This window comes from Protopterus annectens, chromosome 5.part0 (genome assembly GCF_019279795.1).
Source record: "Protopterus annectens isolate FY-2018-M chromosome 5.part0, PAN1.0, whole genome shotgun sequence".
Taxonomy (NCBI): Eukaryota; Metazoa; Chordata; order Ceratodontiformes; family Protopteridae; genus Protopterus; species Protopterus annectens.
Genome location: NC_056735.1, coordinates 550,977,369 through 551,004,680, shown reverse-complemented (window position 1 = coordinate 551,004,680; position 27,312 = coordinate 550,977,369). Strand labels below are relative to the sequence as shown.

The 27,312-nt window shown below is 35.0% G+C and overlaps 1 protein-coding gene across 1 annotated transcript in view; it reads right to left on the bottom strand.

Moving 5' to 3' along the window:
• The window catches only part of CADM2 (cell adhesion molecule 2), a gene marked incomplete at its 5' end in the record, with an annotated part of 1,428,667 nt that overhangs the window by 80,358 nt on the left and 1,320,997 nt on the right, over nt 1–27,312 (bottom strand). Inside the window, one exon of the mRNA XM_044071843.1 lies at nt 5,877–5,996. Within this exon, the coding sequence (XP_043927778.1) occupies nt 5,877–5,996 (120 nt within the window). The remainder of the gene's footprint in view (nt 1–5,876; nt 5,997–27,312) is intronic.

Here is a 27,312-nt window from a genome sequence, read left to right as displayed (position 1 = left end):
CATTATCGACCCTGCTGTAGTATTTTATTAATAAAGTCATTATCGACCCTGCTGCAGTATTTTATTAATAAACTCATTATCGACCCTACTGCAGTATTTTATTAATAAAGTCATTATCGACCCTGCTGTAGTATTTTATTAATAAAGTCATTATCGACCCTGCTGCAGTATTTTATTAATAAACTCTTTATCGACCCTACTGCAGTATTTTATTAATAAAGTCATTATCGACCCTGCAGCAGTATTTTATTAATAAAGTCATTATCGACCCTGCTGCAGTATTTTATTATTTAACTCATTATCGACCTTACTGCAGTATTTTATTAATAAAGTCATTATCGACCCTGCTGCAGTATTTTATTAATAAACTCATTATTGACCCTGCTGCAGTATTTTATTAATACAGTCATTATCGACCCTGCTGCATTATTTTATTAATAAAGTCATTATCGACCCTGCTGTAGTATTTTATTAATAAAGTAATTATTGGCCCTGCTGCAGTATTTTATTAATAAAGTCATTATTGACCCTGCTGTAGTATTTTATTAATAAAGTCATTATCGACCCTTCTGCAATATTCTATTAATAAAGTCATTATCGACCCTGTTGCAGTATTTTATTAATGTAGTCATTATCGACCCTGCTGCAGTATTTTATTAATAAAGTCATTATCAACCCTGCTGCAGTATTTTATTAATAAAGTCATTATCGACCCTGCTGCAGTATTTTATTAATAAAGTCACTAACGTCCCTGCTGCAGTATTTTATTAATAAAGTCATTATCGACCCTGCTCTAGTATTTTATTAATAAAGTCATTATTGATCCTGCTGCAGTATTTTATTAATAAAGTCATTAACGACCCTGCTGTAGTATTTTATTAATAAAGTCATTATCGACCCTGCTACAATATTTTATTAATAAAGTCATTATCGACCCTGCTGCAGTATTTTATTAATAAAGTCATTATCTTCCTTTACATGGTAACAGACACTGTTTTCGCTCTTCTTATCTTTTGTGTTAACCTGGCCCAGTAGGGTGTCACAGACACAAGTAACTTGCCGTGCCTTACCTCTCACATGTCCCTGATTTTGCAGAGCATCATTTACTTGGCGTATATTTTTCCCTGTCCCTTGTCAATTTACAGTCAACAATGATACACATTAGTGTTTTACATTTCTTGTTGTTCAGAAAATGCATGATGATACAAAATCTGTTGTTCTGTTTTTAAGTGAATAATAGTAATATTTAAAACTATTCCTGAATTTGGGCCTTTATGTTTCCCCCATTATTATTGGCTTTGCTCAGAATTCTTAAGCAAAGATGTTAAGAGGTATGTTGTGTTACCTGGGCTCTAAGAAATTCATATTTTAATATCTTTCTATTTTGATTTAATGGGTTTGATCACTTCATAGATAATTGACCCCACTCTTTCTAATAGATTATATTAGGCTAACTGTCCTTGTGGACGATGCCCAGCCAGTTACCCCATGTGAGAAACAAACCCTGCACCTTTTGTTTGTAAGGTAAACACCTTAACAATTATGCCAACCTCCCACCCTAATACTTCATAATTCCTTTATTATTTGATCACAAATTTGTTTCCTTCAATATGACAACAATTATAAGATGTCCCATGCAAAATGTTTTGAGCGTTACCACCATATTATGAGTTGACTACATTACAATAGTACATTTTTTTCCAGGATTTATTTTGCCAAATTAAACAGTTTCCATGCTTGGGACCTATATAATAGCTCATTTAGGAAATATACCCTGTATGGTAAACAAGATGTGAAGCACTAAGCTGTCACATGCTTCCCCTTCCTAGTCAGTTTCCTTCCAGAACACTGCATTTTGTGATGTGTGGATTTGTTCCAGTAGCTCATCTGACTTAAGATGGCATACAGAAGTTCTCATTTATATCTGCAGCATTTTCCACAAGGCTGGCATAAATTGTTGTAAAACAAGTACTCCTTGAAACATCAATATTACTTTTTAATGTTCTGTACTAGTTGCAAAGAAAAACTAACTATCTGTGCTAATGGCATTTGCACTGCCTGCTCACAAATGGATGGCATCAAAGTATGTTGTGCCATAGCAAGCTGTGTGGTGCAGGGAATATTGCTCTAGTTATGATGCAGCAGACCAAAAATAAGTAATGGCTACAACTACTGTAGCAGCTGGAAGGGGAGGAAAGGAGTAAATGGTTGCTGCTTGTTAGTGCATCCCTGGGAAAGGGGGGGGGGGCAGCTTTTGTCCACCACTTAGTTGACAGATAGGAGGATTAGTAATTATTGCATCAGTGACACTTGAGTTTCTAAGCATGTGTTACATGACTGCATGCATATAAGCTGAGATATTTTACAGGGCCACACTGCTTAAAGCTAGCAACATACAAGCAAATCTCAGAGACCTGTCACAAAGGCTAAGGTGATGCTCTTTGGCAGTAAGTTTATCTATACAACAATCCAATTCTCGCCATAGAGGGGTAGGAAATGGGGTAATGAAACACCACAAGCAGAAAAAAAAAAAGAATTGTATGGCTCTCGCCTAGCTCAGTGTTGCTTGGCTAACACCACCACCCTACCCCAAAGGAATGAATGGGCCAGTTGGGTGATGCTTATGGAAGCAGTAAGTTTTGAAACAAATCTAAGATAATCAATATGCACTGGTTTTCCCTGTCTGACTATGTTAAAGGTCCAATCAGATGTACAGGTATGTTTTTAAATAAGTATAAAGGGATTATAACTATACTTTCAAATGAGTTCAGTCAGGCCATACTAGTTGTCTGTGGAGAGCGTATTGACTCTCTTGGTATGAAACACAACTCTGTTACAGCTTAACACAGATGTATTCCCCAAACTATCTCTTCATACTATTGCTTTGTCTGTTTGTTTTCTTTACCCTAAAATGCCAGAGGTGCTCATGGCTATGTAAAAGGCTGCCTTCTAAGTTCCACTGTGATTGATATAGCAAATGATGATTTGCATTTCATTTATATACTTGCTTAGTAAATTACATTGCTACTTGCTTTGAAGTATAGTAAAGAAAAAGCACTGTCCAGTGTGACACGTACTCTACTAGCTGACTGGCCATTGTCTTCAGTTTATATACATGTTTGGTTTTTCACCTGATGTGCTCTGAATCTCAGACAGTTTACTAAATGATTTGTCACCTCTTCTTATTAGTAACATTTACTAAACAGCTGTGGTTCATGTTTATCCTCCTAAGGGGTTCTTCAGCCCATCTCCTTGCCTGCCATATGCTCATTTAACTGCAGAAGCATCCAATGCCACATTTTCTTTACATTGCCTACCAGCTGGGGTACATCTTCAACATAGTGTATAACATTTTCATAGTTAGAGGCCACTCTGCTGGAGTAGACGGATAGAGCCCTAACTACAGTCCAGTTGTCCTAGGTTCAGTTAGGAGCTTGGGTCACTGACAAAGCAGTAGAAAGTTGTTAATTGGAGATTCTCCCCTAGGGGAGGCATGTTTTAAAGAGAAGAGTTGCCTCCAACTTGAGCAGTTTGTATGGAAGTTGGGGTAAGGAAGTGGTTAGGGCATTTAAAGAAAAAAATAAAAAGCAAAACAAGAAAGAAGTTGAGATTAACAAACTCTCAGGATGCTCTTTGGATCCATACTGGCCCCAGCAATATTGGAGAAAGTCCTAGCGGAGGGGGAAGAAGACAAGCTGGTAGACATAACACAGACCTGGGGCACTGGGGTAAGATGATAAAATTATGTCCCAAGAGAAAAAAATGATTTTCAGTGTTATCTCAAAGCTCGACAGTATTATAGTCTTTCTTCTCTCTGTGTGAACATATCACACTTCAGTTGTTTCACTCTCTGTACAAATTATTGCTAATCTGCTCAGTGGAGTTTAGAGTAACCATAACTGTAAGAATCTCTTACAGCACCTATAGCAGCTCCACCTACAGGCAAATTTAATTTGTTCACTGATACTTGGCTAACACCATGCTGTGTGGCAACATCTGCAGAACAACTGATTTTCTGGCCTGTTTTTATATTACATATTTAACTATTATAAACAAGTCAATCCTTACTGTGTGTATACATTGTTTTCTGTTGTGGATAACATGTTCAGTACAAAAGTCCATTTACATTGCATTTAACTCATTAACACCCAAGTTGTATGGAATGTTATGCCTCTAACAGCCTACACACATCTTGTATTACAGAGCATTTTCTGAAAAATGTGCTTAAAAGCATAAGATAAACAAAAGTAAATATTGTGTGAATGGTAAAAGTCATTAAAACTGTACAAATAGCAATGTTGCCAGTAAGAATTATTCTTTCCAGTGATAACAGTCAATGCATTCATATTTTTCCATAAATACAACAATATATTATAATGCATACACACCCCAAATTATATTTTTTCTAAACTTTTACAAAAAATGTTATATCTCAGAAACCACATAACCTAGAAAAATATTCTTAGAACCTTTTTGTTAACCAGATATACGTTTTCACATGACGCTAAGAAATTCAACTACGAATGCATATTTATTGAGATAATTACAGAAGTATAAAAACAAATGTTTAATTGTTATAATTAGCAATGTAAATAACACTGAATAACTCAAAATGTGCAACTTACAGTGCAAACATGAAAGACAGTTTTCTTCCACAACATGGTTTCCTCTGATGTCATGCAACAGTTTATAAGTCACTTGTTTATTCAAGTATTAAGTAAATATGGAAATACTGTTTATTTTTATAATTACTAACAATCAGCTAGCAATATATCATGTATTGTGTGCAATAAATGGACATTGCCAATGAATTTTCCTGTGTCCCTCCATGGCGTATCACATCACTCCCTTCAATATCATACAGGGTTTTCAGCTATAAAAATATGAACATAAATATGGAAATATAAACAACAGTAATACACAGTGATTAATTTTTTTCTATTCCAGAGCATCCTAGATTAATAATTTTAGTGCTATTTTGTTAATATCTCCTTGCTCTGTCAAATACTGTATATTATTGTCTGGCATGCTACTTAGCAAATAAAGACTGATCCAAAAACATTTTGAATGCCATAATGAGGTATGGGTATGAACTTAAAAGTATACACACAAGGCGCTGTAGGCTTGAATGAGTCAGCTAAGCTGTATGATATCTTGTTTGAACTTTGTACAATTTCTCTAAGTGCTTCATCACATTCAGTTATCAAACTGTAGCTTAGATTTCATTAGATATACTAAGCTTATGAGCTTCTGTGGATTCACTCTTTGAACTAAGTGTTTTAGACTTTTTTGCCATGGTTATCAAATCATCAGTTTTGGTTGCACTAATTTCTTTAGAAAGGTTTCAGTCACAAGTACCCCACCACATACTCACCTGGGATAGGATATACTGAAGATGTAGCCACCTCTTGGAAAGGTATGCAGTATCATGCAGTTGGGATCATATTAGCTTTCAAACTGAAAGTTATGCATGAAAAGTTTGAGATTTTATTGTGAATTTCTATCCAAGCTGATATAGTATTTAAGTCTCTGGAGATCTTTTTATTGCATACAGTATAATATACAAATGGGGCCACAAGACTTGTCCTCTCAGATGCTGGTGAACTGCTCCAATGTCAGAATGACAACACACAAAAACACAGCAACCTTAGAATAGAGCCAATACCTGTGGTGGGTGTACAGGAAATGACATGATTTATTTTGCGGCAGGCATGGTAATTACTAATCAGTTCAAGTGATCAGACTTGTAAAAGTTTGGGGGATTTGACATAATTATATTTACAAAGCATGTACAATTTAGATAATTTATAGGCCACTGTACATTTCTCAGCTATAAGATTTCTTCTTCTGAATACAGTGCAACAATTATACCGTACCTCTTTTGATGGTGATTGCAGCTGATGCAGTTGTGAAACTTGCTATAGTTACAGTGCTTTTGACTGTTGCAGTAGTAAGAAAATGGGAGATTGTGATGAGAAACGATGAAGTGGAAATATCTGGTGAATGGAAACAAACAAAGGAAAAAACTTAAAAGAACTTAAAAAAATAAAAATAATGGCATTAAATTAAAGCAAACAGAAAAGCAGCATGTTTAAAATAATTAGAAACACACCAAACCAAAAATGTGTAGACAATGGAAAAGAAATTAATTATACAAACAAAAAGTGTTAAAGAAATGTGTTACTGACCTGTTGTGGATTCTTTGATTATGAATTATTGGCATCTTCCCTTCACTATGCCAGTGTTCACATGCCATTTATAACATTTGTGAAAAATAGTCACTTGTAGCGTTTGGGCTTATAACCTTAATGATGTCAGACTCTTTCATCTTTTGACTGTGATCTCACGGTAGAAATTTAGGACTAAATTAGCTCATGAAAGATGGACGCCAAGGGTCAATGTATTAAGTCAGAGGAGAACTTTAGGTAGAACATTAACTCAGTCATATGGCAGCTTGTCTTGCAGTCTAGAGTTCACTTTTTATGTCTGGTCACTGTCTGTGTGGATCTTGCATGTGTTTCACATGTCATCGTGGATTTTTATGAGTATTCCAGTTTTCTGAAACCTCCAAAATATATATGGTTTAGTGTAAAATATTCAATGGCTGTTTGGTCACCACATGTGCTGTTGATTACGTCTGCTTGACCAAAAAGCAAGGTTGGTGGCGTGAGATCACTTTAATGAATGGATGGAAAATTATGCTTTTTCCCCACTATTGTTCCATCTCAGAACTGATATATTTAAGTACCAGGGAAAATTTGAATTATACATTTACATGGAAGTGTCAGCGAGCTTGCCAATTTTGTGGTCCTGGTCTATTTTATCTCAAATTTTGTTTGAGTCTGTTTCTTTATTATCGTTATTATTATTAAACACATTAATGCTGTCTGTGTCAACTATTTTAATACACACACATGCACACACATGGAAGCGCATGTGCACACACACACACACACACACACACACATACATATATATTATATATATATACATCTATATATATATATATATATATATGTATATATATTATACACACACACACACACACACACACATATATATATATATATATATATATATATATATATATATATATATATACATATATTATATTGATACATATACATATATAGACAGATTTAGATGTATACATATAGATATCCATGTATATATGTATATATATATTTATATGGATCCCCTACATAACACCAACAGCCCACAACACCATCACCCATATGGCCGACGCCATATGGTCGACAATCACAATATCGACAGCACCAGAACTTCACAACCCCTGTACCTTTAATATACCAACTCCGAGATCACACTACAGTGCAAGAATGGAAATTTTTCCATTCTGCACTATTCGGAGATAGCGTTTCCCCATTGTCGATATTCTGAACGTCGACCATATGGCATCGGCCATATGGATGTTGGCGTTATGAGCTGTCGGCGTGCTGTATGGGACCCATATTATATATATATATATATATATATATATATATATATATATATATATATATATATATATATATATATATGTGTGTGTGTGTGTGTGTGTGTGTGGGGGGGGGTATATAGACACGGTAAAAATACTTCACTGTGAAAATTTGTTGAAATGTTAATAAACTGTATTTTTCCTTTATTAGCCATATGATTGTCAACCTTTTAGTACTTAGGACACTTAAGCAAGATATTATTATTATTATTATTACTACTACTAGTACAACTTTGATTAGTTAGTTATTTTATGTTTAACTTTCACAATTTTCATACTACCCAAATCACTAAACCCTATCTAAGGCATGTCTGTCCGCTGCAGCTTAATTAGTCCAATCACCTGCTAGTCCATATTCCAATGTACTTCACTGTATTTGGTGAGTCAGTATTTTTTTTTTTTGCCTTTGTAGTAAAAATCTGTTATAAATTACGTCCTAAAAAATACCTGAAATAAACAGTCATATACATTTCTTTTGGCCTCTCATCTCTGTAGAAATTGGGTATGCAACTGTGACATCACTTGTCCACTTTATTCCCTTACCAAATACGCATACATAAAACTAAATATACAGCCCTGATTCTCTGCAACCGCTGGACCTCTCAATCATCATGAGGTATAATGATTCTTTTTTTTTCATTTGCTATACTTACAATTAATCTGTATCAATATTTGCTTTTAAAATATACTTTATATAACATACATAATTACATTCTTCAATTTATTTTGCTATTATGTTATAGACTGTTTACACTGCGCAATGTACATTATTTAAATTACTTATTGTTCATTATTCGTTTGCATAATGTCTGCTGTAGGTTTTGTTTTGTTGGTGTTTTTTGTATCAGAGTTGTCTCCCCAGAGACCAACTGAAAATGGAACCTCCCAAATGAATAGCCTCAATTAATAAATGTAAATGAAAAACAAAAAGAAACAATTAATACACTAGCTTCAGAGGAATACAGATGAAGTTCTGATTATGGCTCAGAAGAACTAAGTTGGATTAATGGCTTGTGTAATCAATAAAGCTGAAAGGAGGGGGAGCATGCCTATCTTGAGGGAAGGTACAGAAAAGCAGGGCAGACACGGTCAGAGTCCATTATCATAATGGCAACAATACAAATGTTTGTTCTGGATGTAATCTTTCAGCTCTTTAAGTCAACAGGAGCATACAGTCGGAAAGGGGAAGTCGCTGTGAGCTTAAACGGTGCTGCAGATACTTCTTTCCCTGCTCTCAGGGGTTGTATTCATGGCTAGTTCAAGTGACCCATGTCTAGGATGCTGGTAAGGAAACAAACCACATTCACTGCTATCTGTATGATCGCGCTCTGTTCGTCTTACTCTTCTGGAATCATGCAATGTGTGCGCTGAATCTCAGTAGGGTAAGACTTGTTTTTTTTTTGTTTTGTTTTGTTTTGTTTTTTTGTATAACAGAGGAAAAGGGCATATAAATGAGTAAATATGTAAGTAAATAGATAAATAATGACAGACCAAAGCCTAATAACTGCATCTAGTATATGATATACCAGATATATAATTTGCCATTAATGATTTTTGGATAAAAATGTCCATTAAAAGAAAGTGGTCATGGCAGTATTAATTGAATGTACTGCAATATTATTATTTAATAATATTATTAATATTACTGATCACAAATTATTTCAACATGACAAAGTAATGCTTTTCTCTCTGTTGCAGGAGAAAGGCAGATATCTGTTGATTTTGTGATACTACAAAATACTTAAGTGCTCCTTGTCCAAGATGACTGTTAAGATTACAATTTCATCTCTTAATATTAGATATCATTGTATATTTTACAGTATAACTGATCTCTTTTTATTCATGTGGTTCTTTTAAAACAGTGATTTCATTACTGGCTGGATAAATGGCAGACATGATGACTGATGCAATGAAATAGAAAGGCAGGCAGGTATATCAAATGATAAATGGAAGAATGATCAAACTGACAGATGGGGTGGTTTAATGATTGGCAGATGCAGACAAATTTAGAAAATTAAAGCAGTGATATCTGGCATCAACATTTCTGAAAAAAAAGTTGAACATTGACACAATGTTGATATAGCGGAAAAACAGTAGAAAAAATGAAGAACATGGTTTTAGTTAAGGGCACATTCATTCATAAGGGTTTGCTAGAGTTGTTGCTTGAGAGATAGTGTAAGTTTGTTTATGCTGCTTTTCTGTATCATGAGTGTAACTGATATCTCCCTGTATTCTGATTCCAAGCCAATATGCCCCCCCACCACCACCACCAGGAATAACAAAAGTGGGCCCTTTTGGTCTAGGTCATCCACACTGAAATTTAAACCATAAAATAGATAAAAAATCAATCACATGCTAATGCTGCCCTTTGGAACTCTAACTAGAGCTAAAAAATAAATAAATAGCAAATATAATAAAGACCAGCAACCACATGAAATCACCTATTCAAATTTATTAATAAAATAAAATATTGTTTGTTGTGCAGTGGCATAGAGAGTGTCTCCATCTGTGATTCAGGTGCCCTAGATTTAATTAGTACCTTGAATGTTGCAGGAACAGGGGAAGACTGCAGCATTGTTTGAGCACACCCTTGTCTCCACCCAACAAAGAGGTGGAGATTTGCAAAGCTTAATTGCAAGGTACTGGCTGAAGGATCAGGAAGAATGCATGCTGTGCAATGAGGTAAACAAGAAGGCATTCAGAATGAATGGACGTACAGATATATGTTGTCAATAGGAATCCCCCTCATAAATACAGCATTTTTGACATTCTGTATTGATAAGGAATGCCTAACATCTCAGTAGATTTGCACATAGATGGCATTCATCTATAATGATAAATGTATTAAAAAAGTAACACAGGACAAACATTTCAAAATGCATTACCAACTGTGGTGGTGATATGAAGGAGATATTCAAATGGAGCCACCATCTGGAACATAAACACACATCAATATATTTAATGGGTCTATATTACTTTATCGGAGATACAAATCATCGAATGGCATTTCATTGGAAATGCAGTTCATCGGATGAAATGCCGTTCATCGAACCCCCCCCCACACACACACACACCCCTTGCTAATTGTATATACCAACTTCGAGATCACACAACAGCGGGGTAAGGGCAAATTTCGTGATCCCCACCATAATATGATTTCAATCAGAATGGTTCGATGAATGGCATGTTCAATAAAATTCCGTCCAAAATGCCGTTCGGTGATGTGAATTTTCAGTGAAGTAATAGGTGCCCTATTTAACATGCATAACATTTTTCTTAAGCATATTTCTGTATATCTTTGATTATTTTTCTTTCAGCCTCCCAGACAGTCACTTGGTCTCTCTCTCTCTCTCTCTCTCTCTCTCTGCCCCCCCTATATGTCTTAACTTGTGACTCCTGTTATTAGTAATAATTACACTAAAGGTACTGGATTAAAAATGTTACACAGTGAGAACAATTACATAAAGTGCTATGTAAAAGGCATCTAGACTTATAGTTTTTTTTCTTAAGGAATGTTGGCAGTTTCCTTTTTTGGAGTTAATATTTCAGGGGTGTTGGAAGCTGACTAGAGATGATAACATAAAACCTTTGTACATTATACTATATATGGTCCAAAGTCCTTCTGAATCCCTTGATGCTGAAATTTAGTAATCAATAAAACAATATCATCTGCACATAGCATGACCAGCACAGTTACAAGGGTCTTCAATCAGTACTTCAAAATGTAAGTATTTAAATATTAGCAATGCTCAAGAATTGCAAACAAGTTATCTTCCTAATGTTTACAGTAGCCTTCTGATCATTATAATCCAAATATCCCATTTTAGCACATTCTGTATACCCCTGACACATTTCAAAGTCAAAGTAAAAATCCACTTTCATTCAGGAATCAACTGAACAAAATTTTGTGCCTCTGGACTCAATGTGCAGACAACATATAGACTATTTTCAAAGACATTTACACATATAACACCTAGCTATTACCTCACAGACATGCAGGTAGACAGACTAATACTGCCCAAAATTCACATGCCACATTTTGTTTATTCATTTATTGCTTTTGATTTGTTTACTTGGATTAGACAGACACCTTTCAAGGGAAACTCAGGTAGTTATACTATGCAGGGGAAAATCTGATTAGGGCACTCTACCTGCTCATTTTCATAAATGCCATGGAATCAAAGGGGGATTATAAGAGGGGCCATTTGGGCAACAATCCAAGACTCATGGCTGCAGGGGCACCTATGGCCAGTGGCTGAATGTAAGAGTAAATAATAGCATAATTTTTTTATCATGCAATCTGTCACATATGTACAGTACACAGTGAAGAGCTGTACTGCCTACATGCTGTACATTCATGAGCAGTTGCTCGTGAAATTATTTAAACATTGTTTTTTTTTTTTACTTTCTTGATAATCCTGTCTATAGAGATGGGCTGGTATAAGCCTAAGAAGACAATGGTTTTGGTCTTTGTTACAAGAAATAATTAGTTATTATTACTCTTATTATTCTTTATTATAATAATAATAATTATTATTATTATTATTGTTGTTGTTGTTGTTATTATTTGTATTTATTAAATTGAATAACTGAGGCAAAGACTATAGCAGTGATCCACATGCACACAATTCACATACAGGTTTCCAGTCACTGAACCTAGGTGAGAACATACTTCATTTTAACTGTCCCTGATTTAACAGAAAATATTGATTTTTCATTATTTAAATTTTTTTATGTGTGTGGGTGTTGCATAGTACTCACACATAATTAATTCTTGAGAAAAAAATGCATGTATTGATACAAAACATGTTGTTCTATTGTTTTTTAATTGTATAAGAGTAATATTTAAAACCTTTGTGTGTATATTTATGCTTGTGTGTGTGTGTGTGTGTGTGTGTGTGTGTGTGTGTGTGTGTGTGTGTGTGTGTGTGTGTGCGCGTGCACCTGTTTGTCTGTATTTTGGAGTGGTCTGCATTGTGTTCATGCATAATTTATTAGGTCTTCATATTGTTAATTCAGATAGTTTCATGCCACAACTGAAGCAAAGTGATAGTATAAATTGTTATCGCAGTCATAATTTCACATGAGCAACCTCCATGCTGTTTTTCTTGTCTTGGAAATACTATGCACAACAAAAACTGTTATGTGTGTCGCCTTTTGATCTCTGCAAATATTTATGTAGATTATTGCATATTTGGTTACAGGTGTGTCCCTGTTTTTGCAATGTCCCTGACTTTAACTCATACATTTCTTGCAAGTCATTGAAGTCTGGGGTCACTAAATATAGGGGTACTAATTGTAAATGAAAGCAACTTATGTTCATTATCATTTACTCAGTTTAAATTAGTCTGACTTTATGGGACTAGTGCACATTTCATGAAATTAGCGGGAGCATTTATTATCTGGCTATTGCGTTCCCTGATTCTTGCAGACTGTCTATGAATTTGACTGATATATCTGGTCTATTCCTTATCAAATATGTGGTTTTCTGGAAAAAAAAAACATTCAGGATTATGTAGTCATTAAATAACAACATTTAACTTTAAAGACTTCCAAGTCTTCATAAAAATCACAAAATATTTGCTTTTTTTAAAGTATATAAAACCAATATTTTAAATCTGTCACTGATTTTGGAAGTTTTGTCACTCATTATCTTTTTGCCTTTGTTCCCGATTCTTGTGCTAGTTGTTTGATTGATATTTTTATCACAGTTGGCTGAGGCATACAGAGCAAAGTGATGAGAAGGGGGTGGAGATGAAAGTAGCTTGCCCTCTTATTTGCTGAGTTTAAACAGTATGGTTTTGCAGGACTAGTGTGCATTTGCTCTATACAGGATGGAATACTTAGCCTATTGTGTGCTTGTGTCTAAAACTTGAAATACGTGTCCATAGTTATTATTTTACCACAACCTGACATCATATATATATATATATATATATATATATATATATATATATATATACATATATGGATTCACTCTGTAATTTCGAAATACTGAAATCCTGAATATCAGTATTTCGAAATTACATAGCCTAAGACACCTAATACGGAAATCCTAAACTCGCGAAATTCAAAATCCTGACGCTATACTACAAATACAGCACACACAAACACATACACACAACTTCCCCCTCAACTCAAATATAATATCCTACACTACAGATAAGCAGGGGGCAAGCCCCACTGCACCGCCCCCACACACCTTCCCTACTTATATATACTAACACTGAGATCGCACAATCAGACAAACACAAGCAACTCACTCCCACACATTGTATACACCCTCGCACACACACACATCACAGTCAAAACACACACTGACAGACACTAAAGCCCCTAACCAACAGACATACACATACATACATACCCAAACTCACATCTTACCGTTCACATACCACAACACCTTCTTCTTCTTCCGGCTTTTCCCGGTTTGGGGTCACCACAGTGGATCACCTGTCCGCTCATGTTTGGCAGTGGAGTTTTACAGTGTCGAGTTGCCAGCCCAGCGCCCAACCTTCCACAGAAGGCACACACACATGCACTCACGCCTAGGACCAAATTGGAGTGTCCAATCCACCTACAGCATGTCTTTGGGATGTGGGAGGAAATCAGAGCAGCCAGAAGAAACACACGTGACCAAAGGGAGGACATGCAGACTCCATACAGAAGGCAACCCAGCCGAGGATCAAACCAGAGAACCTCTTGCTGTGAGGTGACAACGCTAACTGCTGCACCACTGCGACCGCCCTTCACACACCACAACACCAGAAGAGCTAATTCAAAATCTCCGTACTTCAGGATTTTGAATTTCTCACTTCTGGTTTACTGGTATTTCAAGACTTTGGTATTTTACTTTTGAAACACTGAAATTCAGGATTTCAGTATTTCGAAATTAAAAAGAGATCCCATATATATATATATATATATATATATATATAGATATAGATATATATATATATATATATATATATAGATATATAGATACACACACACACACAGACAACACTAGGGCTTTAATAACTGCTGGCTGTGGGGTATGTTTTTGGATGAGAATGGATGACCTGGATGAGAAGGGTGACCCTGGCTGTTACAATCAAGTTAAACAGTCACTAATCTGTCTTTGCAGGACCAATGTACATTTTTGTAATGGAAGTCTCAATATTTTAGTGTGGCTGTTTTTTAAACATGTTCTGACTTTATGATGTGTACACAGTCATGTGGCTGCAACTTATGGGTTTGAACAGTTTTAGTGGTCTCAAATCAGGAAGATGAATCCAATAAACATGTACATTTTTGTATGGACCAGGTTGTTTAGGGCCCATGATGTGAAAAACATCCAGGGACCAAGGTAGACTTAATTTCCTACTGCATGAGACTTTTACATCCATCTGAGCAACCACCAGCTCGACAGCTTGGACAAAAGTTTAACTTATCATCCAAAGTAAAGTGTCCACAGTAATGGTTGCTGTACTAACTGCACTCAGTACAGCATCCACAAAGGTTGCATTGCAGTGTAGGCAACTGAGAATTAATCTAGACACATAGAGTGGCAATAGAGCCCACAGCTCTCTGATCTTCCACTACCAAAGGAGAGTGTGCTGCCCTCTGATCCAGTAATATGGATGTTTTGTTAGACAACTAAAAGGATTGGACAGAAGTGAAGATCTATTTGTTTATGTGCAGAGATTCAGCTGTTTATGTGTTGTTTCAAAACAATTATTATTTAGTAATACATAAAACAAAGTGAAAGATCATATGTTATCTTCCAAAGAAGTGACTAATTATGTAGAATGTGTTTGTGAACTGCAAACAGAATTAAATAAAAACGTCTTTACTAAGGCCTGTGCATCCTCTTAAGTCCACAAAACCAACTAAAAACTAATAAAATTAAAAGAAAGTATCCACAGAAACTCCACCACACAGAGGCTTTATTAACACAGGAGCGCTTTCATCCACACAATGTCTGGACTTCCACAGAATGTAAAACAAAACACACAGTCAGCTAATATAAATTGTAAAGACCCACCCCCAATTAAATAATGTGACATACTTAAAGCTATACATAGTATAAAGACAGAATTAAAACATAATAAAACCTAGTTTCAAGAATGAATCATCAATAAAAACAAACTATTTCATACTGCTAACATGGATTTCAATTTTAAATAACTGACAATGGAAATAACATCACTGAGCCCCAGTTTACACCTGACATTGCATCTAAGCTGCCATTTCAGTTCTAGATACTCTAGGAAAAGGTCTTGTGGTCCACCCCTAGGATCAGTTTCCAAACTGTCAATGACTGTGAATTTAAATGAATGTGTTGGACAAATTTAAGATGTTTAAAAAGATTATTACTTTCATCCTTTTTACTAATGTCATAACTATGCTGGTAAATTCTGTACCTAATCTGCCTAATAGTTTTGCCAATATAAAAACATGTACAATGTTGGGAAATGGCAGCATATATTACCCCTTTACTATCACAATTAAACTTCCTCTTCAATTTGATGCTATTGTCAATAGTTTGCTTAATCTCCCTAAAATGCAAATTAAAGGGAAGTACAAGGGCTTTATTATACCCAAGTATTTTGTTGTTATAATCATTATTTCTTGGCATGATTCCAAGGAGAGGCTTGACCAATTCCTTCAATTTATTAATACCTCAACTGGATTTTTGCAATTCACTATGACAGTAGATGCAAAGTGTGAACACTTCCTAGAGGTAACCATTATGAAAAACAGGGAAGCCAGGAGACTTGAATCTACTTTGTATAGGAAGCCTATCCATTCTAATTCTTACTTACATTTTCAAAGTTGGCACCCTATTCATCAGAAAAAGTCAATTTTTAAATGCCAGTGTGTTAGACTGACAAGGATGGTTATTCAGGAAGCACAGTTTTTGATTGAGTGTAGCAAATTATGGGACATGTTTCTCAAGAGGGTATCCGTGTGACTTCTTACTAGAAATCTTTACAGAAGTTAAAAGGAAGAGGTTGTATGGTTTTTATAACCTATTGTTAGGTTCCATTCAGAATCAGGGTGCCATCATTCCTGGGGACAGCAATAATAAAAACAAAATAGTTGGGCATAATAAAGTCCTTGTACTTCACTTTAATTTGCATTTTAGGGAGATTAAGCAAACTACTCACAGATATTGTGCCACTTTTAGCTGTGATCCAGATGTTTCTAGGAAGGTTGGTGATTGTCCAGTCATAGTTTATCAAAAAGATGTGTGTTTCAAGATGATGGTTGAGAGGAATCTTTCAAGTTCCATCTTAGGCAGAATGAGCAAGTGTGGCCGATGTACTCAGTGTAAAATGATTTTGGAAGGCAAAGAATTGTTTATACATGGGCATGGATGCATCATATTGAAGAGGAAGTTTAATTGTGGAAGTAAAGGGGTAATATATGCTGACATTTGCCAACATTGTACATGTTTTTATATTGTCAAAACTATTAGGCAGATTAGGTACAGAAATTATCAGCATGGTTATGACATTAGTAAAAAGGATGAATATAATGCTCTTTTTAAACATCTTAAAAATTGTCCAACACATTCATTTAAATTCACAGTCATTGACCGTTTGGAAACTGATCCTAGCGGTGGACCACAAGACCTTTTCCTAGAGTATTTAGAACTGAAATGGCAGCTTAGATGCAATGCCAGGTGTAAACTGGGCCTCAATGATGTTATTTCCATTGCAGTTATTTAAAATTGAAATCCATGTTAGCAGTATGAAATAGTTTGTTTTTATTGATGATTCATTCTTGAAGCTAGATTTTATTATGTTTTAATTCTGTCTTTATACTATGTATAACTTTAAGTATGTCACATTATTTAATTGGGGATGGATCTTTACAATGTATATTAGCTGACAGTGTGTTTTGTTTTACATTCTGAGGAAGTCCAGACATTGTGCGGATGAAAGTGCTCATGTGTTAATAAATCCTTTGTGTGGCGGAGTTTCTGTGGATGCTTTCTTTTTAATTCATCCTCTTAAGTCCAGAACTTCTATAGTGATATCCCCTCCCGAGAGGAGTAATATAATCATTGCTGAAAAGAGGACTGCTCCATATAATTAGGCATGTTAGACTGGGTTCTAGGATTAAATAGTCTGTCAGAAATGTGAAATAAATTCTTTGCAGTAATAATTTTTTGATAAAGGGAAATTTGCAGCATTCTCAGCTTCAGTCTATGAAAAGATTATGATGTGAAGTCCTCTAGAGAAACATTTCATGATATAGCTGTCACAACAACTACAGTACTAAAAGATGATTAAAAGTAGCTTTAAAGCAAGTTATTAGACACACACACACACACACACACACACATACACACCGTGTATGTGTGTTTAGAGAGAAAGAGGTGGACAGATATTTATGTATGTGTTTTATTTTTTTTTTTCTATATGCAATAGGAAGAAAGTTTATTATCTGCTATTTAAACATTCAGCAAATTATCTGCAAACTGGGACACAGGGAACTTCTAGGATTTATTTTCTGCTGATACGGCCAGTGCATCATTTCTGGTTTTTAGTTTTTTATGATTTTTTTTTTTTCATTTTCATTATGACTGGATGTGTTTCATATATTTGCATGTTCTTTAGTTAACTGATATTCATGAAAGTGGAAACTGTGGTAGAAACTCAAAGAATTTGATTTACTGTGGCTTAATTAATAGACTGCTCTCTGGGATTCATTAATACCTACACTAAGAGTACAATAATTATACACTGTTCTGAGTGAACAAACAACGTGGGTATAACTCACACCCTGTTCCTTCTAATTTTAGTTTTCCCACTGATTTTCTTGCAGCCTTAATTATCAAGGTGGATTCCTAATGGTTAACAGTGTAAACTACATTCACAGTTAGTAAATATTTTGAGTGACTAGAAAGCACAAAAATGTGAAACAGACGTTCTTGTATATAGACTGTGTATACATAGTGTAAGCAATATCATAAAAGAGGGGACTTAAAGTGAGTAATGCTGGTCAACTGCTGAACCAGAGTGCAAAGGCCAAGGAGCCCATGCAGAAATACATTGTGCCAGTTAAGAAGAAATCTGACATCTACATATGTTCGGTGGCCATAGTCTGCCATACTCTTTTAGGCAAAGAGGACAGGTCCACCAAATACCTATTTTGTAGAAACTGCAAAACAGTGAGGCAGATGTAAATAAAGAGTCAAAATAAATGGAAAAAAAAAACTTGTTTGGGTTTATTTTTATATTTCTTTTATTTTTGCATTGTCAGTGCTACTACTTCTTCAAAGTATGGTAAATATTATACAACTCCTTATCTGTGACCATTGGTAAGGTGGATTAGAATTGCCTGAAGGAGAGAGAGAGATCTCATTTTGGGATTATAGCCTAAACATCATGATGTTCATATGGGCTCCTCTGGTAGTTGGCAAAGATAATTAAGGCTATGAGCTGTTAACATTTTACTTCCTGTGATACAGGGTTTGATTCCCTCACCCTCCAGTTGCCTCCTCTATAATCAAGAGTATGTAATTAACCGGACAGTACTTCAGGGAAATTAGGAATTTGTGCTAACCTAATTAAAAGACTCATGGTCTACATGACTAGTAACTATCTATAAAAAATAAAAAAATATATATACATTTATCAACATTTAGCAGAAACTTTGCAGGTATAACATTTGATGGAAGGCATTATATTACAGTAGCTTTGAAACCATTCAAATTCATTGATGTGTCACAGTCATTGTCCCTCGACTACTATGATTTAAACATAGTGCTGTACTTTTTAAAATCAAATTTTGCATTTCTCCTCCTAGATTTTCTGATTTTCTTCCTAAAGATAAACCTGTCAAAGTATGTGTGCATTAATAAATAATAGCGATAAACCTGTACATAGATTTATCGCCAGCTATATATAGGGACTAGTATCTATTTCAAAAGATAAGAAAGTGCTTCTCTTTGGGGTACTTTGCTATGATTTTTAAAGGTGAAAAGTACAATTATAATTTTCAAAGGTTGAGAGGTTTCGTTACAGTTTTTTTTTTTTTTGAATGGATTGAGGGAAGTGCAGCAATCACATATGCCCCACAATGATATTGTTTATGGATTTATGAGGTTTGGGAACAAACCAGTTTATCCAGAGACATCTTCAGTATTCTAGGCTTAGATGGACTTAAAGGGGAGGAGGCTTGAGGTGGGGGAGGGATATTAAGGCTAGGAAACAAGGGTATGTTTGGGTAGAGTTTGGGAAGGGGAGGGTTAATTTAGTATAGGGTATCTTTGGAGGAACTGAGGTAGGTGTAGGGTGAGGTTTAGAGATTTTTTTGTGAGGGTAACTGGAAAGTGGATCAGATTTAGGTATGATCTTACTACCTACCCTCCCTCCCCTTATTTTATGGACATTTCAGTTTGTTTAGTCTTCAGGTTGGGTGTTTAGGCAGAGAAGAGGGGCAAGTTTGGCCCTCTTCTATTCCCCCTCTTGATGTTGGGCATTGATGAATGGACTTTGGGGGATGAATGTGAGTGGTAGGATGCTGCTTTGATTAGTAAGAATAAGTGGCCGGTGGTGAAGAGGCTCCTTATTTGGGGAGGGTGAGCATGGATATGCTGCCCTGATGTGTGGCTGCAGGGATGTTTATTTTTTGGTTACAAGGATGTTCATGTTGTGATTACCAGATTGAAATGATGCAATAAAGTTATGTTATTTGAGTCTCTGGTTTTACATTTTCCTCAGAAAATATCAGAAAATAATCCAGAACTTGGGATTGCCCAAATACTGGAATTGGAATCTCTACTGTACAGGTACTAGAAAACTCAAGATTTTCATGCAATCTGCTATTGTGAGCTAGAGAACTCATTCGCCAGGCATTGAATTTCTTAACTTATTCACTGTTTGTATTACTGAATGTTATTTCTTAGAATCTGTCTTAATTTTTCCAATATATAAATATCCCAACAGATTATAATGAACTCACAGAAATAACCAGGAATTACATCTAACTAGAAAATGGAGGAGAGAAAGAGAGAGTGAGAGAGAGAGAGAGAGAGAGAGAGAGAGAGAGAGAAACACAAGAGGCACGAGAAGGTGTGAGATTAGGCTGTGAAATTATATCTGCTGATATGAATGTGCAAGCTACATTAAGTCCTGATGGACAATTAGGACTGAATTTTCCACAGATTAAAGAACTTTAATATATTGTTGCTGATAATGGAATCGCTAGCTGTTAATCTGTTGAAAAATATGACAGTGATTTTTATATGGTAAACACATTTTTTTTTTTTTATTTATGTTTCTTATTGGTTAGTATTAGTTGTATTTGTACATATATTTTCTTTTAAAGTCATTGCTTTTGTTATTGAAATCTTGATAGTATTTTGTGTGAGTGTAGAAATCTCAGTCTTCGACATTTCCCTCCATCAAAGGTGAGTGTGTAGCTAATTGAGCCTTTACTGGGGGAAGAAGGATATCAAGGCCTCTACAATAGCTCTCTTTGTTAGAAATGAATAAAGATTATCACTGAATTTTGAAGTTTCATGAAAAATGCATTTCAGCATAGCATATATCTACATTTTAAGCTGAATGCTAGTGTATTTATTATGGAATTTTTATGGCAGGTTCATAGGTTCATAAATAAGCACCAGGCTAGCTGTGCTTGCAGGCCATTTGAATAAAAAAAGAATATATTATGGCAATGGGCAGACCTTAAGGAGAAAAGAGCGAGTAATAGCTGCATGGCAAACGCATGGGTTAGTTTTAAAAAGAAATTAACAGGACAATGACTTTAAGAGATATGGCTATTTAAAATTATTGGATACAGCTGTCTATTAATCATAATGAAAATATTGAAAATATAGAGATTAGCTTGAGAATGTAGAGATGAACTGGAGAAAAAAGAATTCAAGCTGCCTTCCAAAGGCACCATAAAGCATTAGTTAAAGTTACAGAATGAGATGTTTTAGAAAATAACTTCTTTCTTTGGTACAAAATATGGCATGTTTGAGAGAATGTCATCAACAACAATAATATGGTGTGTAAAATAAAATGTAAGACATTTTTAACTGGCTCATAGGTTCATAGGTTTCATAGGTTCATAGGTTAGTACCAAGCTAACTGCCCTTGCAAGCCATTTTAAGCCTAGCCAATTATCCCTTGTGAGACTCAAAACCCTGCACCTTGTGTTTGTAAGGCAAACACCTTAACCATTAGGCCACCCTCCCAACCCAACCCAACAAATATGCTATTTATCAAGGTGTATGGACAGATGGGATGCCAAAATTTGGTTTATAAGAAAGGAATTTCAGTCACACTTCAAGGATAAGTAGGTACAAGTTTGAGACTAGCATCATAAATGGCTGCAAGAAGCTGAAGGAATATAACTATAGATGGAGATTATCAAGGAAGAGGTAGAAGGCATGATAGGTACTTTGAAGAAATTTAGGAATCTTGGTTTAAAGTTCAACTTACTCAATAGGGGATGGGGGGGTGGTATGGGAAGTATAGGTTCACCCAGATCTACATTTTAATTTGTTATACATGTGCCATGTTATTAAGGCATCTGTAAGTAGAAGAAGTAGTATTTAACACAAATTATACAACAACGTATAATATACTTGTTAGGAAAATGGAGGTACGGAATGTTAATTCTTTTAAGGGTTTAAGGGTTAATATGACATAGGTTTATAACAGGGAAAAATGTGGAATATATTGTAGTGTTAGTACTCCAAGAAACAATCATTGTATAAAGATATTCTGGAGGATAGATGTTTAGAAAAAAATGGATGGCAGAAATATGAACTGAAGACTGTTTCAAGTAAAGAAAAAAATTGTTGTAAAGGACCAGATTAATTATAAAGTAAGGGAAGGAAGAGACTGTTTTATGGATGGATACACAGAAATACAATATGCCTTTTATTTTTTTTTTTTTAGAAGAATTCTGATTTTAGCTTAAATGAAAGGAGTAGAAGTGATTTAAGTATATGTTGCAGTGTATTGTTGACAGTCTATTAGAAACGTGGGGTGGCTGCTTAGGATAACATATCCTATGCAAAGTTTGAAAAGAAATGCATGCAGTATGCTGGAAAACAAAAACATCATGACAGAAGAGAAGAGAGGAAAGAATAAAGATACAGCAAGACAGTTTAAGATTTTTTTCTAAAACACATTGTTGTAGTGATTATATAAAGAGTGTGAGAGAGAACTGGTATTAAAAGACATTATTTCAGATAGTTATTTTTCTCTGATTTTCATCTGGAGAGACACATTTTATTTTATTTTGCTTTGGTGAAGAAATCACATGAGCATTTAGTAATCACTGAAGGAGCAATATTTTGCTTGATACATCATTTTGTGCGGATGCATATATTCTGTAAAGCTGTTTCTTAATAAAAAAAGAAACGTGCTATTCTTCTAAACTGTGTTATAATATATTGGTGAGTTGAATTTGATGAATGTCCATAGATAACATAGGTAATACAGAAATAGAACTAAAGAAAAGAGAAAAGGTAATCTGTCATTTATTTCAAGTACTCCACTGAAATTAAGGGAAAGCCTTGCTAAGCATCATTTATCTTTGTAGCAATCAGACAATTCTTACTTACAAAAAGACATGGAAAGTATTTTTTACAGGTGTGCATAAGGCCTATAAGGCTTCCTTGGACAATAAATGTGCAGCCACCCCTTGGTCATTACTGAGCACATTAACAAGATGTTATAAACTGGGTATTGTCTCCGAGCCTATATCTTCAATCATGCATCGTTCAAGGGAATGATTCTATTTGCGAGTGACTCTGGGATATTAGCTAACGGCATTACTCTGAAGGCTAATTCAGACTAAAATGACCTTATGTTGATAGAATAGCATTGTTTACATACAATGACTTTATATCTTCTTGGATAATTTAGTCTTTGTTGACAATATTCCCTGTATCCCCATGTTTGGCCCAGTTGGGCCAATGCATATGTATTTATAGCCTCAGAGAGATTTGGTCTGAAACTAGAACATGGAGGAGAGAGAGAGAGAGAGAGAGAGAGAGAGAGAGAAAGACAAGAGGCACGAGAAGATGCGAGATTAGGCTGTGAAATTATATCTGCTGATGAATGAATGAATGATATGACTACATTAAGTCCTGATGGACAATTAGGACTGAATTCTCCACAGATTAAATAACTTTCATATACTGTTGCTGATAATGGAATCGCTAGCTGTTAACCTATTGAAAAATATGACAGTGATTTTTATATGTTAAACACTTTTTTTTTTTATTGATGTTTCTTATTGGTTAATATTAATTTTATTTGTACATATATTTTCTTTTAAAGTCATTGCTTTTATTATTGAAATCTTGATAAATGTGATAAGATTTGAATATCAACCTAGCTACCACCAAATCAGGCTGAGGAGACGTCACATATGAGCATAGCACCATTTTGATGTTGCACTGCCAGCAGAAAAATATGGATCCTAGTATTTTGTGTGAGTGTAGAAATCTCAGTCTTCGACATTTCCCTCCATCAAAGGTGAGTGTGTAGCTAATTGAGCCTTTACTGGGGAAGAAGGATATCAAGGTCTCTACAATAGCTCTTTTTGTTAGAAATTAATAAAGATTTTCACCAAATGTCTATGGTAGATTCACCTCTCTCACTTATCCAGCAACAAAACTTTAGAAATAAGTGCAAAAATGAAATGCACCAGTAGATAATAATGTCTGAAATTAAATAGACATCAGCTAATGCAGCTGATGTGAGAATCTAAGCTGAAACAACCGCAGTACCAACTTTGGAAGACTTCTACAGCCTACTGAAGATTACAGCATTGTTGGAAATTAATATGAAAGAATTAAGGATTCATCCTAAGCCATTTATTAACAATCCATGGAAAAAAGTCATCGACTGACACTTTATAATAACTGAACAGATACACTCTGATAACTGGATTGTTATACCTATAAAGTAATTGTATATATTGAATTCTGTTATAGTGTCAGGCTGATATAAACAGTGTACATAAAGATGTTATATACAAATGCTATGGAATTTATTCAACTGTATTTGAAAAATATTTTTTTTTTGAGGAAAAAAAGCTGAAATGACAATGAACAAATAATTAAAATTGAGTCAGCCATTTAACTCACCAATTCACCAAAAAACAATTAAGCAAGCAAAAAAAAAAAAAAAAAAAGCTGCCTGATTTTTTTATGTGTGCCTTGCAATGTCTGCATACTCCTGGTGGAGGCACTGTAGATAAGGGGGAAAACATTCTGCAATTCTTGTCTGAGATCATATTTGCAGAGGGGAGTGCTGGTTTTTGTACAGAGAAATCAGAGATATCTAGAATATTTCCAAGATAAATTCAGATGGCAGTTGAGGTCTGTGCTAGAAATACAGCATATTTTCTGAGAAATTAAAATTTGCTCAGAAGTAGATTTATGAGTACTTGCTTGGGGTCATGTTTAAGAATTTCATATTTTTCTTTCTTTTCAAAACCATCTTTTTTCAGTTTATCAAGGTAAAAATGTAAATAGAGTTAGTGTGAGCACTTTCATCAATTAAACTTGCATGCGTTTTGCAGTAAAGGTAAGTTAGTTGTTCTATATTTCATTTAAATGAAATTCCCTGCATGAATGCTTCAGTATAATAAAAAAAGGTTCAGAAACATCCTTTCATCATGCATATTGGTAAAAATTCCCCATGTTTATTTATTTGACATTTGTTAACCAGGTTAGTCCGACTAGGTAGAGACCCCTTTTCAACGGAGACCTGAGGAGAAAAACTCCACAAAACAGTTACAAAAAACAGTTACATAAAATTCAAATGGATACAGTAAAAACAAAATTATAACAATAACAAAGTATACAAAGAATGAAATTCTCAAGCATAAATCTAAAAACCTGTACAATATTATACATAATTTGTTTCTTTTTTTGTTTTGTTTTTGTTATATTTGTTATACATGAATGGTATGAATGATCATGAGTCAGAAAAGATCCAGAAATGCCAACAGCATGAGATATCAAGATAGTTAAAGAAAAAGGCTGAAGTGTAGGGCATAGAAAGAGAAACAGTCTAAGGAGGAATATATATACATTCATAATCAGTAGAATTTAAATGAAAGACTATAGTAGATAGGAATTGAGTGTTGAGAGGAAAATTGACAGGTAGAGATAATAGTGGTTAGGAACAGAAATATAAGGTAGGATTGGAAGATGGGAATATATAATTATGTTGGGTCATTGCAAAGGCATAACCATTACATCTGGTAGCTAGCTTTTAAAGCAGTTTTGAATGCCTTGGAATTAGTGATAGATCTGATGTGAGGTAGAAGTTTGTTCCAGGCTTTTGCAGTGGAGTAGCTATAGAGTAGTTTACCAACATTTATGTTGAGCATATACACTTGAAGTAGGTTTTGTTGAGAGCTACGAAGAGATGGTTGGGAGTGTACTGTTGAATGAGTGTATAGAGAGGGGGGCAAAAAGATGGATCATGTAAGACAGAATGGGCTATGAGGAGCTGGGATAATACAATTTGATGGTGAAATTCCAACCACTGCAGGTGTTTAAGGCTACACAGTGATGGGTGTGGTACGGTAGGTTTGATGTGAATTTTGCAATTTTGTTATACATAATTTCCAACTTAGACAGAAGATTAGATTGGAGGTTTGTGAATATAGTGGCTCCATAGAGTAATATGGGGAGAAGGAAGGCTTGGGCAAGGGAAAGTCTGGAGGAATGCGTGAGGAATTTTTTATGTCTGTAAAGGAGTCTTTTTAATACATTGTTGAATATGAAGATCAAACTTGAAATATTGATTTGCCTAATGCAATATTACTTATTATTTTAGCAGTGTAGTTCAAGCACTACACAAATACTACTGTAAAGAAGTACAGAACATTTTCAAAGATTTATACTAAGAATATAGCTATATTTACTTTCTTGAGACATTTTTTAAAATGGAAAGTTACAAGACTATGAATCAACTGTATGCCATAATGTCTGTATATTGAATCTAGTACCTCAGCAGTCCTCTGCTTTTTGTATTGTACTTCTTGGAAGTGTTGTCATTGGGTCATGTTAATGGTAGAAGAAAAGCTGTATTTCTGGTTGACTGGCAGAACCCGGTTACACCAGCCACTTGCAATGTATATACATGCAAACTGTGTGAATGACTTGCATTTATTTGGGTTACACTGGCTTGTGTACAAAGGAGCTGCATGAATCAGGCTTGCTTATGAATCACTTCAATAAGCCATAGGTAGACCTGGAGTACAAGAGTGATTTGGCAAGGTGCCAGGGGTGCTGTTAGAATGGAGTACATGATAATAGGGTTACCCTGGATAATAAAAAATGGCCTGTGGGATTCCAAGAACACCAGTAATCACCAACAAGAACCCCTGAGTAGTCTACAGCCCACAAAACCAAATAATTCACAACAAATTTCCACTGCAAACTGCAGCGTTTATTTTCCACACCAGAGCATGCTTGATTCAGTAGAGCACAAGTTAAAATTAATTAATGTGCTTTTGTCCTAAACAAAGAACAGGACTTCATCAGAACAAAAATGTCCTTGCTGTTGGTACCCTATGTTCTTCTTTAAAGCTATTAAGAGGAGATTACATCATCTTATGGTAAGGAATAATTCATGAATTTCTAGATTTGAGAGAGTACTTCTGGCCTATGACATCAGATTTCCTTCAGTCACAGTATAGTGTCAGACATGTCTGGTATCTGAACTATCACAGGGCTTGCAGTCCATTATGCCAAACTCTGAAATCTGATTGAAAGGAAGGAGTTTCAGAGAGAAAAATAGTGAATTTAGATAGTACAGACAGAAAAG